The sequence below is a fragment of the Pteropus vampyrus genome, unplaced genomic scaffold, assembly GCF_000151845.1.
Source record: "Pteropus vampyrus isolate Shadow unplaced genomic scaffold, Pvam_2.0 Scaffold566, whole genome shotgun sequence".
NCBI lineage: Eukaryota > Metazoa > Chordata > Mammalia > Chiroptera > Pteropodidae > Pteropus > Pteropus vampyrus.
In genome coordinates, this window is record NW_011889347.1 from 517484 (window position 1) to 530676 (window position 13193).

General features: G+C 49.2%; 1 protein-coding gene across 1 annotated transcript; it reads right to left on the reverse strand.

Moving 5' to 3' along the window:
- Window positions 1-1707: 1707 nt before the first annotated feature.
- Window positions 1708-10148, reverse strand: APLN (apelin). The gene is made up of 3 exons (XM_011384199.2): window positions 9776-10148; window positions 3861-4032; window positions 1708-3181 (listed from the first exon to the last, which is right to left on the reverse strand). The coding sequence occupies exons 1-2, from the start codon at window positions 9840-9842 to the stop codon at window positions 3866-3868; spliced, it is 234 nt and encodes a 77-aa protein (XP_011382501.1). The 5' UTR covers window positions 9843-10148; the 3' UTR covers window positions 1708-3181; window positions 3861-3865.
- Window positions 10149-13193: the final 3045 nt, after the last annotated feature.

The following is a 13193-nucleotide window of genomic DNA, read 5'->3' on the forward strand; positions in this document are numbered from 1 at the left end:
TTAGGAGGCACTTCCAACATAATGTCATATTTTTAAATTGCTCTGTCACAATCTGTAGCATTTTGTCTATGATGAGATCATTTTGTATGCTTGTGGATGACTTTTTCTATTTTATCTCCTATCGAGCAGTTTTATGACTTTTTAGCAAGTTTGTCTGAAGACTTCTTAAAATTGTATGTTTTTAGCACTAAATATTTGTCAAATCTGTAGAATTTCCCACAAGATTTATCGAATGCACCTTTTTGATCACCCCCAACTACTTGCTGGGTTTTACTTTGCATCATGTATGCCCATGCACACCTAATGAGTTCATTAACCAAATTAGCATGTACCCATTGTTCTTTACTGTTCTGCAAGGTATGGGCATTTTGACAACAAGCAAGAATAAGTGAGACAGATTGGGCAGAATTGTATTGAACTCTTTGCGTTTTATTTTTCAAGCTATCTCATTCATCAAGCAACTGTACTTTGTGAAACATAAAATGATACATACAAAGTCATTATTAAATGTATTTATTGCAGGAAACATAACATTTTTCAAGAAAGGCAAACTGGCGGCTAAAAAGTCCTCAAAGTGTTCAAAAGTATATAAAATGAGAAGATACCCACCAAGGATACAAAACAATTTTTAGTAGAAATCTCACTTTTAACCAGAATGTTCTTAAATAAATTGCTTTCTAAAAATCCTTTAAATGGCACACACACAAAAATTAGGACACCCAAATAGATGCCAAAGGTTAAAAGTGGACTGAATTTTATGTGAACAGGTCATTAAGCATAGAGATTCCTTTTGGGAGCTTGTGGCCAATTGGTTTGTGGTGATTTGACCTGGAACCCATTTGGAATGCAGGCTTACTCCCATACACATGCAATATGTGGGCATGGAGACAACCATGGACCTCAGGGGACAAGAACACCCCTCCTGAACATGACCTCCAAGAGTAAGGGCAAATTATCAGCTTTAACTCTTTATTATAAAGACATATTTACACAGAACGATCTTTATAAATGTAGTGAACACAATTTTGGAAAAAGGACAATTTCTTAATGAAAAGGGCCTTTAATATTGTATAAATTAGTATAAGAATCATACACAACCACTTTAAATAAGACAGCCCCGCAGTCCCTCATTGCCCTCTGTTGCCCTGTGCTGTCCCCTTTTCCCCTCTTCCCCACGGGGCTGGGCAGCTGATGAGGCAGGAGGTGCAGAGAAGAGGATAGGAGAAGGCTAGGCCTCTTGTGGGGATATCAGTGGCAGAAGAGGCTTTCTGGACACTGGCCAGCCCCAACTCTTAGCCTGAGGGGTGTGGGAAGAGGCGGGTGCCCAACCCAGTTCCCTAGGGCAGGCCTTGAAACAGCAGCAGCAGCAGCAGCAGTAGCAGCAGAAGTAAGGGGGAGAGGCAGGTAGGTAACCTTGGGGATACTGTGGGAATGGGGGGACCGTGACTCCTCCTACCACCACACAAACATAAGTGACCATCAGGCTCTTGTCTCCCATTTTCTCCCTCCTGGGAGACCTCTGAGAAGGAAGCCTGCTCAGACCTATACTTCCTCCCATCTTTCCTCCTTTTCTTCCTCCCTCCCTTCCTTCTTCTCTCCCTCTTTTCCTTCCTTCTTTCCTTCCTTCCTTCCTTCTTTCCTTCCTTCCTTCCTTCCTCCCTCCCTCCCTCCCTCCCTCCCTCCCTCCCTCCCTCCCTTCCTTCCTTCCTTCCTTTCTTCCTTCCTTCCTTCCTTCCTTCTTCCTTTTCTTTTTCTTTTCTTTCTTCTTCACCTCCTTCCCCTCTCTCATGGGGAGGCCACTGGGAAAGAAGATCCAGTCAACGTGAAGGAAAGGCTATTGAATCCAATTACTTAAGGCCACCTCTGGGCTCCTGAGAACCAGTGTTGGGGTTGGAATTGCAGTCTTGATGCCTAGCTGCTCCTATGAAAATACCATGAGTCTAAAAGTGTTGAAGGAATGGAGTCAGCTAGCCAGTTAAAGAACTTTTCAGCCTAGGTTGGGGAATGAACCAGCAGGGGCAGGCCAGGGAGGCAGGAGCAGCTCCTTCCCCATGCCATCCCTACCCCTGGGCAATTCACAGCCCGCTTGTCTCTTCCCTCTCTGCTGCCCCTAGTCCCAAACCCAAGAAAAGTCACTTAATGTATTTTGAAAAGACATCAGAAGGGAAGAGGACATCATCAAGTTGGAGTTGGGAGAACTGGGTCCTCATTCCAGCTCTGCAATAACCTTGAGCAGGTCACTGTCCCTCATTAGGCCTCTGTTTTTGCGGGAGTTTGCATAAGAATGGAGAGCCTAAGTGATCTCCAAGGTTCCTTTTGGCTCTGAGAGTTAGTGATTCTTGGCAAAAGCACTACTCCTGCTTGGCTTTTCCCTATAGGAGGGTATAGAGCCACCTCAGGCCCAGTGCCCTCCCATCCTGAGATAAAGCTTGAACTACCAGGGGAAGGGGGCAGAGTAAACTGGGGGAAGTGAGACTGGGGGGAATGTTAGAAGACACAGTAAAATGACAGAAGTGAGAAAGTACTTCACGGCCCCTCTCCTTCACCTCTTCCTTAACCAGGACAAACATGGGAATGAAAAAGAAGCCATACAGCTATTCTTCCTCTTTTCTAATGCTTCAATCCTTCCCTGTCAGACTGTCAACCCCCAACTCCAATGTCCCTCAAGGCAACTTGTTTGCATTCCCAACGGCCCAGTCTCTAACTAGTCTCTCATTGCTCATCTTTGTACTCCTCTCTGGATGCCAGCTGAAGAGTCCAACTGGTACAAAAACCTGGGATCCACTGGAGCCCATCGAAGAAGGGAGTGTTTCTATATAGCCTCCAGGGTAAACCTGAGGAAGGGATGGCTGGATGAAGGGTTGGGGTATTAGGTGGGAAAGATGGAGACTAGAGCAGTGGAAGGGCCAGGGTCTCCAGTTCTTAGTCTCCAAAGTCAGTCCGGGGAAGGGCCAGGAAGAGTGGCTGAATGGATCCTTGGGAGAAAAAGGGAATCATCGAACCAGAGGCAAGACCACACCATTCAGAGAGGCTAGGGGGTGAGGCGAAAAGAGCTGGGACCATCAGCAGCTAGGATGGGTGCAGGATGAGAGGCGAATGGATGTGAGGGCTCCAGAGAAGCAGACCCATCTATGGAGTAGAGAGAAGTGCAGGGAATGGGCACTTGAGGGTCCCTTTAGTCCTAAAGAGACAAAAATGATCGAAGAGAAGTCATTGACATATCCTAGGTCAAAGGAACCATCCAAGAAAGAACAGATAGCCTTCATTTTGTCCCCTCCCCAAAATCCTGAACCTAAAGCCAAAGGCCCCTGAGTTGGTGTCACCCTGTCCTGGCTACAGGGGGAGACAGCAGGCCAGGCCTTGGGGACAGACATAGGCTCTGCTCTCTCTGCTGCTGCCTTTGATTTTCTCTCTTCCCCATGCTTAGGCAACTCTCTCCCAGTTCTCTGCCTGCTACCCCTCAAGGCTCTCTGCTCCCTTCCCCCTCTTTGGTGAGAATCCACACTGCACACCTGTAGGCATGCTCTGGGGCATATGTTCCAGTTCATAAAGTACCCCCAGGATTTCTAGAACTTTCCAACTAGGCCAACCTGCCCAACCCCAGGGTGGGAGTAGCCAGCATGTAACTCCTGGGGAACGAGGAGATTAGCTCTGGGTATCAAGCCCCTCTCTGGGCTTCAATCTTCTCTTCTGCAAACTGAAGAGGTAAGACAAGTGTTCTGTAATCCCCTATGTTGTGTGTGATACGAGAACTACTTGGGGCAGGTTTCCAGCCAGTGATAAGCACAGGGCCACCCAGCTTCCAGGCTGTTTCCCCTCGACCCCTTCCATGCTGCCCACAGACCAGGAGGCTCAAGTACCTGCTTCAGAAAGGCATGGGGCCCTTATGGGAGAGACGTGGCCGCTGGCGGCGGAATTTTCTCCGACCTCCCTGCCAGGGCCCTGGTCCATTCCTTGACCCTCTGGGTTGCACCAGGTGGTGGATAGTGCCTTCTTTTAGCCCCTTCCCGGCAGAAGGCTGCATCAGGGGCCCTGTAGGAAGGAGAAGCCTGTTAGCAGGGAAGCTGACGCAAATGGGCAGGAGACCAAAGAACGCAGGCTCATGGTTGGAGACAATCTCTCCATGAGATGGCATTCATTATAGCTTTCTTTGTTTTAATATAATATCTTAATGAACAATTTGCAAGTTTTACACTGTTCTAGGGCAAATGAAACCCACTCCGCATGTCTTGCAATTTATGGAGCTGACTTTATGTCCTCTTGACAGTTCTATCATGTTCCTGACAGGCACAAACTCATTCTTTGTTTAGAACATCATTGGAGGGGGGCGACAGTTGGGGCATTATGCCTCTACTTGGCTGGGGCACAGCAGGCAATAGCGTCCATTGCAACCAATACACTTAAACCATTTTAAACATACAACGTTTCAGTGAAATGAATGTCTCCACCTCTATGTACCCGTCACCCAGATTCAAGTTATCCAGTGGAGAAATGCGTGATTTTGTTATCCCTTTTCTTTTTTCTTTGTTGAAGTATTTTAAAGCTAATCTGAAACATCATGTCATTGTACTCTTACATCCTTCACTTTGCAGGTAACCCACTTTTGAGTGCTGGAGATCTTGCACCTCACCCCTGGCATCTCATCAATGTGTAAGCATCTCTGGGGCTCATTTCTCCTATGGCCTCTCTGTGGGTGTGACTGGAGGTGTCCTCTGACTCTTATGTGTGCCTTATGCTGGGTTCTACTCAACCTGTAACCAAACTTAGAGATCAACATATATTGCATAAATGAATGAGTAAATAAATGAGTCAATGGTCACCAGAAGCAGCAATTTGGTGCATGAAGAAGGGGTTGGGTTGCTGCAGTTGGTACCTCCCTACTGGATGCCCTATCTCCTTCATCCCCAGATCACACTCCATTGTGAGTCTGATGTAAATTCCTTCCATTTTAAACCCAGTTGGCCTCTTTTCTGCTCTCTGGGGTCCTGTTCTGCCTTGGTCCACATCTAGCTTAGAGTAGAAGCCTTCTGATACCAGACCAAGCCTTGGTGATGGAATCCAAGTGGTGCTAGGTATTCCTGGGTGTGATGAGGGAGAAGGCACATGGGTTGGCCCTTATGGAGACTACCATCCAGCCAAGGCTGGAAGCAGGCAGAGTGAGGAGATGTGATGGTGCTAGACAACAGGCAGACTGGCAGGATATTTGTGCAATGTCTAGTATGGGGCTGGCCTACAGGAATATGGCTTCTGAGGCCTATGATCAGGAATCCCAGTCTCACTTGACATCATCAGATTCACCTTCAGCTGTATCCCTGTCCCTCGAGCTCCTATTCCATCCATCCATGAATCCCCACCACTAGTTCAGTTTCCATATAAGCCCCTGTTGGCTGTTAGCCTGCAGTCAAGCCCCTGTTGGCTGTTAGCCTGCAGTCAAGCCCCTGAGCCCTGGCGGCTCCTCCTTTCTCTCCTCCCTGCCTCCAGCATCCCCATGCTCTGGCTCCTTCCTTGGCTCCTTGGCACTTGTGACTCCTCCTCTACTTGCATATAATTTCCAGGCATTTATTCTCCTCTTGGGCCAAAAGCAGGTGAGTTTTATCTTTTGAGTCCTCACTGCCCAGGCTCCTGGGGCCTGTTGTTCTCCTCCTAGACATACACAGCTGCCGCACATACACATACTCTTTAGTCCTCCATCCTCCTTCCCCAAGAAAAGTCACAGGTTCATTATGACTCTGCTGTTTACCAGTCACCCTTCTATGCTTCTGGTCAGAGTGGGTTAATACATCAGCTCCTTCCTTAAACCCATCATTTAATGAGAATTAAAACAGAAATTAAATTTACACTTTGGTGCCATAGGTATGGACAGGGTCCAGGAGGACATTTCTGTCTGTTATAGAGCTACCCTCTTGGTGCTATCAGCAAAGGGGCTGGGCCAAGGAGGGAGATGAGGGAGGGACTTTCACTAAGCTCCCCACTCCAGCTGCTTCAGCTTTTCCCCTGTGTTTCAGGGTCCCCTCAGGTTTCTTCCTGCCTACCGAGGGGGATAAGAATGATGCTGATAGGGGGTCAGTACCAGAGAAATACTCAGGGCAAGAAGGACTGTGCTGAGGGTGTGGCCAGGAAAAGGGCATGACCCTTGGGGCTTTGAAAATGTAAGTGAGACCTTGGTTCTTGAATGCTTGTCAACTAACTGGGGGTAGGGTAGGCATGAGGCAATAGCACAGGCTACGGCCCCAGGAGTACAGCAGGCATGGAGAAGAAAGGCACGGTGCCCACATGGGGGCAAGGGTTGGAAGAAACTATTTAAGTGCACTGAGGATGGCTTCCATCTCCAAATGCTCAGCACCCAGGACTGTGATGGTGGCAGTCAGAGAGAGAGGGCTAGGGGTGAAGAACTGTAAGTGGGCAGAGGCAAAAAACCAGGATAGGGTAAAAGGATGGTGGCTCATACTGGCCAGGGAGATGTCTAGACTCTAAGCTTGAAGAGAAGAACTATCCTGCATTGACTGAGCACTCAGCCAAGCCCTAGAGAGCAGCCACTAAGAAGCCCCTGATATTTTGCATCCCACAGAGTGAGGAGTTCACTGTCCTTGTAGCAAGAAGTCTGCATCTCCCCCCACCCCCTGATCCCATCACCCACCTGTTTCCTACTTTTGATTCTGAGTTTGGCTCACCTTAAGATAAGCTGACACCTGAAACCTAAGCTTTATCCTGTCCAAAGGGACTTTTACAGGTTGATTTTCATCACTGAATAGTTTCTGGCTGTACCAAAGAATCCCCTTTAGAAATGGAAGCCATCCTCGGTGCACTTAAATAGTTTCTTCCAACTCATTTGCTACTTATAGGGAGGTTGGGGCAATTCCCCCCAAAATCTCCGGCCTACAGGGACTGGAGCCATTGCTCTCTGAAACACCATCAACAATGAAGCTCCAGTATTTCTGCACCGAGAACCATAGTCAGGGGTGAACAGGGTTTGATTTTCAAGCAGCCTGAATTCCAAGCCTGCCAATGCACAAAGAGGTACATGCGACTTTTCAGGAACATGCCAGCCTCACCAGGAATGACATATCTGTTTTTCCTCTAGTCCTCCAGCCTATCTTATGATTGCTTTAAAAGACCACACAACTGCTCTTGTGGAGACCCTGATAACTCCGTCCCCTCCACTGCTCAGGGGTCCTTCGTGTTTCTCCAGGAAGAGGCCTCTTCCTTTGTCTGCCCAGCACTCCAACCCAGTAGCCCTAAGCAATCTTCCCATGCCAGTTTTGCCATTCTTGTAGTAAACAGTATGCTCTGGCAGCCTGTCCCTCCATTTCACTTGCATTAGTCTTTTGCCACCCGAGAGGGCTGACTTAGGTTACATGGGTGCTTAGTACATACAGTTTGGGATTGGAGTGGTGATGCCCCCACTCTGAGTGGAAAGGGTTCAGTAGGCTTCCCCCACACTATCACTGTGACTGTGGGCTTTGAACCGGGGCTGAGAAGGAGAAGAAGAAGGAAAGAAAGAGGTGCTCAGACAATGATCAAGGGACACTTGGCTGTAGTCCAGCAGCTCTCCAGCTCAGAAGAGAAAAGTGTATCCCAGGTCAGGAGGCAGTGGAGGGGTATGTGTGTGCTGGGTGGAAAAGGAGGGACATTCCAAATCAGGACAGAGTGGGTTGCGGAAGAAGCATGGTTTCCAGGCCCAGGTCTTTGACTGGGAACTCTAAATGAGGAAAGCATGCAAGTCTGGGACAAAGGCGAGGTGGTTCCGGGGTTCCTGTTTCTGACTCAAGACAGAAGGCAGGAAGAACAAGATGTGTGTACCTGGACCCTTGGCTGGTTGCCACTTGTACAGAGGTACCCTTCCTCAGCTCCAGGAAAAGTCATGAGGTAGAGAAGGCAATGGGAGCCTTGGAAGTTTCTTGTGAGGGAAACAAATTTACCCAAATCAGAGCATGAGGATGAATGGCCTAATGAAGAAGGGTAAGTTAAAGCAAGAAGTAACAGGGTCTGGGCTAGAAACAGCATTCTCTCTCCATGAAATCAGCTCTCCCTTTTACCAGTATTGCCCTAATAGCTGGACCCCAAAAAGGTTCTAGTGGTGGTCAGTTGGCCAAGGGTCTCCCTGTGGCCTCTGGGGGAGCATCAGGTATGTATATCAGGCAGATCCAGCTTCCTCTGGGATACTCTCTCTGTACTTACTCTTTCTTCCTTGAAAGCATCACCTTGGACTATATGCCAGTAATGGTGTCAGGTGGGTGTCTTGCCAACTGCACTGGATGGTAGGCTTATGGTAGGCTTATGTCTTTCATTCATATTTTTTGCTTTCTTCCTGCCATTGCCTTACTGATAGAAGTTTCTGAGGAAAAAGCTTGTTTTCTTACCAAGGAGGTGGCTGACCCAGCACTCGGGCCCTAAGTGAAAGACCACTGAACAGCTAGCAGAAGACAGGTGATGCCAGACCCAGCCAATGAACCTTACTTGGAAGCCAGGCAGTGCTCACAGGGCCAGGGCAGTGTCAAAAAACAAGAACTGAGAGGAAGAGGTCTAAAAAGAGAAAGAAGTGGAGCCCCACGGGGTCCCTCAGAGACTCCTGGGCTGCAGGCCATCCTGCTCTGGAGGATCTGGAACCAAGTGGGTCCCTGTGCCCTTCCTCTAGGAAACTTGCTGCCTTGCCCTCACTTCCCCTCTGCTCCCACTTCCTTGTGACTCCAGCCCTAGCACTGGCTCTAGTCCACCTCGTTTTGGTCTTCCCTTCTGTGGTGCCAGGCAGGCAGCAGTGACAGCCAGATCACAGGACTGTGGCAGCTGGAGGTGGGAGCTGGCAGCCCCAGGAGACACTGACACACAGAGGACAGGCAGCCTAGGTTGGGGCTGCTGGGTCCTGGATGGAGATCAGGTTTGGGGAGGGGAAGGAAGCACCAGTGCCAAGTATGCCAGATGGGAGATGTGGTGCAGATGGGGGCAGAAGGACTCCCTCTCCCTAAACTGTATGGAGGTGTCAGGTCATGTGCTGTTTCCTGGTGTGGGCCTTGAGACAGGTGGACTAAGGTGAAACATGCCTGTGCCTGAGGCAGAGGGGAGGCCTGTGCAAGATATGGAAGAACGGAGTCCCGACAAATTCTGTGGGCCTTTTGTGCAGGAGCAGAACAGACCAGGCAGGACCTTAGGCAAAGGAGGAGAAGACCAGCTTGGCCCAGCCCTGTTCGACTTGGCAAGGGGGAGACTGCCTCTGCTCACATGTAGGCTGAAAGGAGCAACAGCTGGGCTCCCCACCGCCACCCCCACCGCGCACTGCAGCCTATGCAACAAGTGTCACGTCTGCATCTTGGCACATCCTCCCCAGTGGTCTGCGCCTACAGACCCGCCAGCGGTTCCTAACCTTTAGGGGCCAGAAAACCTTCAACGCGGGAGCCCAGACCACCGGGCTCAGGTCAGTTCCCTCCATTGATATACGGAGGGGAGTGGGACATGCTCCCCACCTCCCTTCACCACGTGGGAATCGGGGCACGGGACACCGAGAGCATTTCCTACGGTCTTGAGTTCCTGGGACTGCGAGGGGCGGCCAGGAGGGGGAAGGCAGAGCAGGTGATGCCCGAGGCCACAGTCGGCTGGAACCTGGAGGCGGGCACCCTGTCAGTTGGTAGCCGGGCGCGGCCGGCGTGTGGCTGCTTCAGCCCTGCAGGCGCCCGACTCCAGCAGGCAGAGAGCGCAGGGGTGGAGCAGAGGGCCAGGAGCACAGCAGCGGCACCGGGAGAACTGCGAGGGGAGCGCGGGCGAGCAGGAGACGCGCACTCACCTCCAGATACGGCGATCAGGGAGAGCCAGAGCATCAGGAGCGCCTGCACACACAGCCGCAGATTCATGCTGCTCCTCTAGCCACCGCTGCTGCCCTAGCCAAGGGGGCAGAGAGGCGGAGAGGCCGGGCGCCCGCAGGCCAAGAAAGGCGCGAACTGCGGCTAGTGCGGGCGGGCGCAGAGCTTGCGAGGCTCCCGGGCCGTGCCGCAGGCTGGCTTGCTGCACGCACTTGCCGCCTTCCCTCGCCTGCAGCCTCCCCCTACTTCCCGAGCGACGCCGCCAAGCTGGCCTTGGCGGCTTCGGGGCGGCGGCGAGCTCTTCCCAAGCGGATAGCTGCTCCGCCGAGGCTCCAGCTGCCCGTGGTCCAGACTAGCAGTGAGAATGCTCCTCACTCACTCTAGTGGCTGCATTTTGTAGCTTGTGGCTTGGCCGCGAGCCCACTTGGTCATGTGGTCATCGGGAGGGCTGGAGGGGGGACAGGAAGAGGGAGAGGGGGCGAGCCTCCCGCATCGCCCCCCTCCCAGCACGCACTCTGCAGCCCCGGCCAGGGCACTAGAGGAAACTTCGAGGTGGCCCCACAACAAAGGCTGCACTGCCGCTCCGACAACCCACAACCACTCCCCGGACAATGCCCGCCTGGCTGGGGACCAGAGGGTTTGGGAGACCTGAAGGATTTCAAACACAGGAAGCATTTTGGGTGGTGGACGGGCACACTTAACCCTTTCTCACCTGGTTTCCTGTCAAGGAACCTGGGTCCTCTGAGAAGGACCCGGCCCAGGCTGTCCCCACTCACTCGCAACATCTCTGACCATCTCTTTCCCCCTGCTGCTCTGCAGCAGCATGGGCTTGACCAAGACCTCCACACACTGGCCCTCCTCTCTCCTCTGCAACTTCAACTGGATTAGTGTTGGAAATGACTGCCCGGGCTTGTGTCAAAAACTTCTTCATTGCTCAGTGTCCCCAAGAGGCACCCTCTACCTGGAATGCCCCCACCCTGTCCATCCTGCCCCTGAGTTCTTCATTCTTGCAGTGGCACTTCAAACCCAGAAGACTTGCCAGGATAGCAATATTACAGGAGGGGCTACCTCTGTGTTCCTACTCACTGTTGGGACATGCAACAGCTCTTATGGTGTCCCTTTTCTTGTTCACCATCATTGAGAGAGGAGGGCTGTATACCCAACTCCAAACAGTCTAGACTGGATTCATTTTGCATGTCCTTGGCATTCCCCTTTGTAAGTGTGTCCTGAAGTTGTTTGCCTTCCCAAACTAGACCATGGTCTCCTATAGCCTGGGAGCTCTCAAGGGAAGGGGCTACTTTGTTCACCAGACTGGGAAACCTCTAAGACAGGACCCTGTCTTCTCATTCTTGTGCATCTCTCTAAAGTCCCCAATATCGAACTCTGCACATAGGTGGCACTCAACACATGTTAAAAGCCTAAATTGAAAGATATTTCCACATTTCAGGCATTTTGCTTGAAATGCAAGTCCAGATTTAAACAAAAAATACATTGGACAGTGTGTATGTGTGTCATAAAAGATGTGAGAGAACACAATATATTTAAAATATGTTTAAAATGTTAAAACAATCCAGTACATACACTCCTTCCACTGTAATTGTCAGCTCTACAAGAGAGGAATCTTCACTGTGTTCACAGCTGTATCCTCAGATCTAGAACAGTGCCTGGGACACGGTGCTCAATACATAATTTTGAATACATAAAATTTTCAAAAACATTCCTCTTGCCTAAATAAACATAGTGGGAAGAGAATAAAATAAGGTTCTTGTTAATAGTCTGTGGCCCATTAGCCACTGTCCAGTAGGAAATAGCCAAGACTTGAAGCAGAGCACCTCTTCATCTGAGGCTCAGACTGTGAGCAATGGGCATTAGTAGCATGAGATCATTTCCTCCTGCTGTCACTCTGGAAAAAGTCTTCCTGGCCTCTAGTCTCACCCTTATCTGCTGTAGGGCCATGCTATTGTCACCTAAATTTATCAGGTTTCATTGGGATTGATCATCTCCATCCTCCCCGCTTCACAGTTGCTATGGGATTAAATGAGATAATGTACCTGAGGGCACTATGCCAATAGTAATAAGCCATTGTAGAGTCACTTTTAGGTACCATGATGCTCCAAGCCCTGAATGAATAAGCCCATGCACCCCCAAATGAGTGCCCCTTATAACTAGGTTAATAGAAGCATTCATATGTAATCATATTTTTACTAGGATGTGTATGTGCTATTTGCTAAGTGGTTAGAGCTGTACTTTCCAATCCAGTAGATACTAACAACATTTAAAATAAAATAAAAACTTCATTTTATCAGTCCCACTGGCCACATTTCCATTGTTCAGTAGCCACATGTGGCTAGCGGCTATGGTATTGGATAGCATAGAATAGAACCTTCCAATCATTACAGAAAGTTCTATCGGACACCTCTGAGTTACAGTACTTCATTATTTCTTCTTCTTCTTCTTCTTCTTCTTCTTCTTCTTCTTCTTCTTCTTCTTCTTCTTCTTCTTCTTCTAATAATAATAATAATAATAATAATAATAATAATAATAATTTTTTTCCCTACCTTACCTAATCTTCAAAATGCACAGGGGAAAAAATACAACAAATCAATAGTGTTCAAGGCAAGCCACACTCAGTAAATAGAAGGCATGCATAAAGCAAAATTTAAAAAGCTGACCTTGTGAGAGAATCATGTTATAATCTGCTCCTTCTCTCCATTTAACCAAATTGCATCCATTTTTCTAGTCCCAGATCCAAGATCTTATCTTCCTCCTTTCTCAGGCCACTCTTGTCCACAGAGGCTTTGCCTTCCTCATAACAGCTATGGCTATACCTTCCACTGAAAGTTACTATTGCAATGCACTGGGAGCACTTTTGTGTCTGCACACCATGCTCTGTGGACTTGTGGAGAGGGTCTGCCACCACAGTACCCATTCTAGAATTGGAGCCCACGAGGCAAGAAATGCAACTCTGATTGCTCACTCTGAAACCATGTAGTCAGCACTTGGAACCTGCTTATTAAAGAAATAAATAACTGTTGGCATAACTCTGTGCAGTCTTTTGTTCAAGAAGATGATACTATTGAGTTAATATCAGCAAAATAAATGTTTTAAGGTCTTTGGAGGGGGGAGGAGGTATATGAGACCATCCCCACTCTCTTGCCCTAAAGCGGCAAACAGTTGTGAAGTACATTGTTGCGCAGGGCTCAGGTCTGTAGTCAAGGACAAGTCTCAGTTTCCAGTAAAGGTAAGGAGCAATCTGGGAGGCAAAGGTCTGACTCAGTGTATTGTTGGGGACAGAGGTAAGATAGCTCAACTATGTGAAGACACTCTCATCAGCACTCTGCACAATCTATTCAGTTCTGCCTTAATGTCCAATGTCATTACTACCAGTTTAGTGTCCTGTGT

Coding starts and splice junctions, on each gene's coding strand:
- APLN (XM_011384199.2), bottom strand. CDS start 9,842: ATGAATCTGCGGCTGTGTGTGCAGGCGCTCCTGATGCTCTGGCTCTCC. Junction 4,033..9,775: donor CCTGATCGCCGTATCTGGAG/GTGAGTGCGCGT, acceptor TCCTTCCTACAG/GGCCCCTGATGCAGCCTTCT.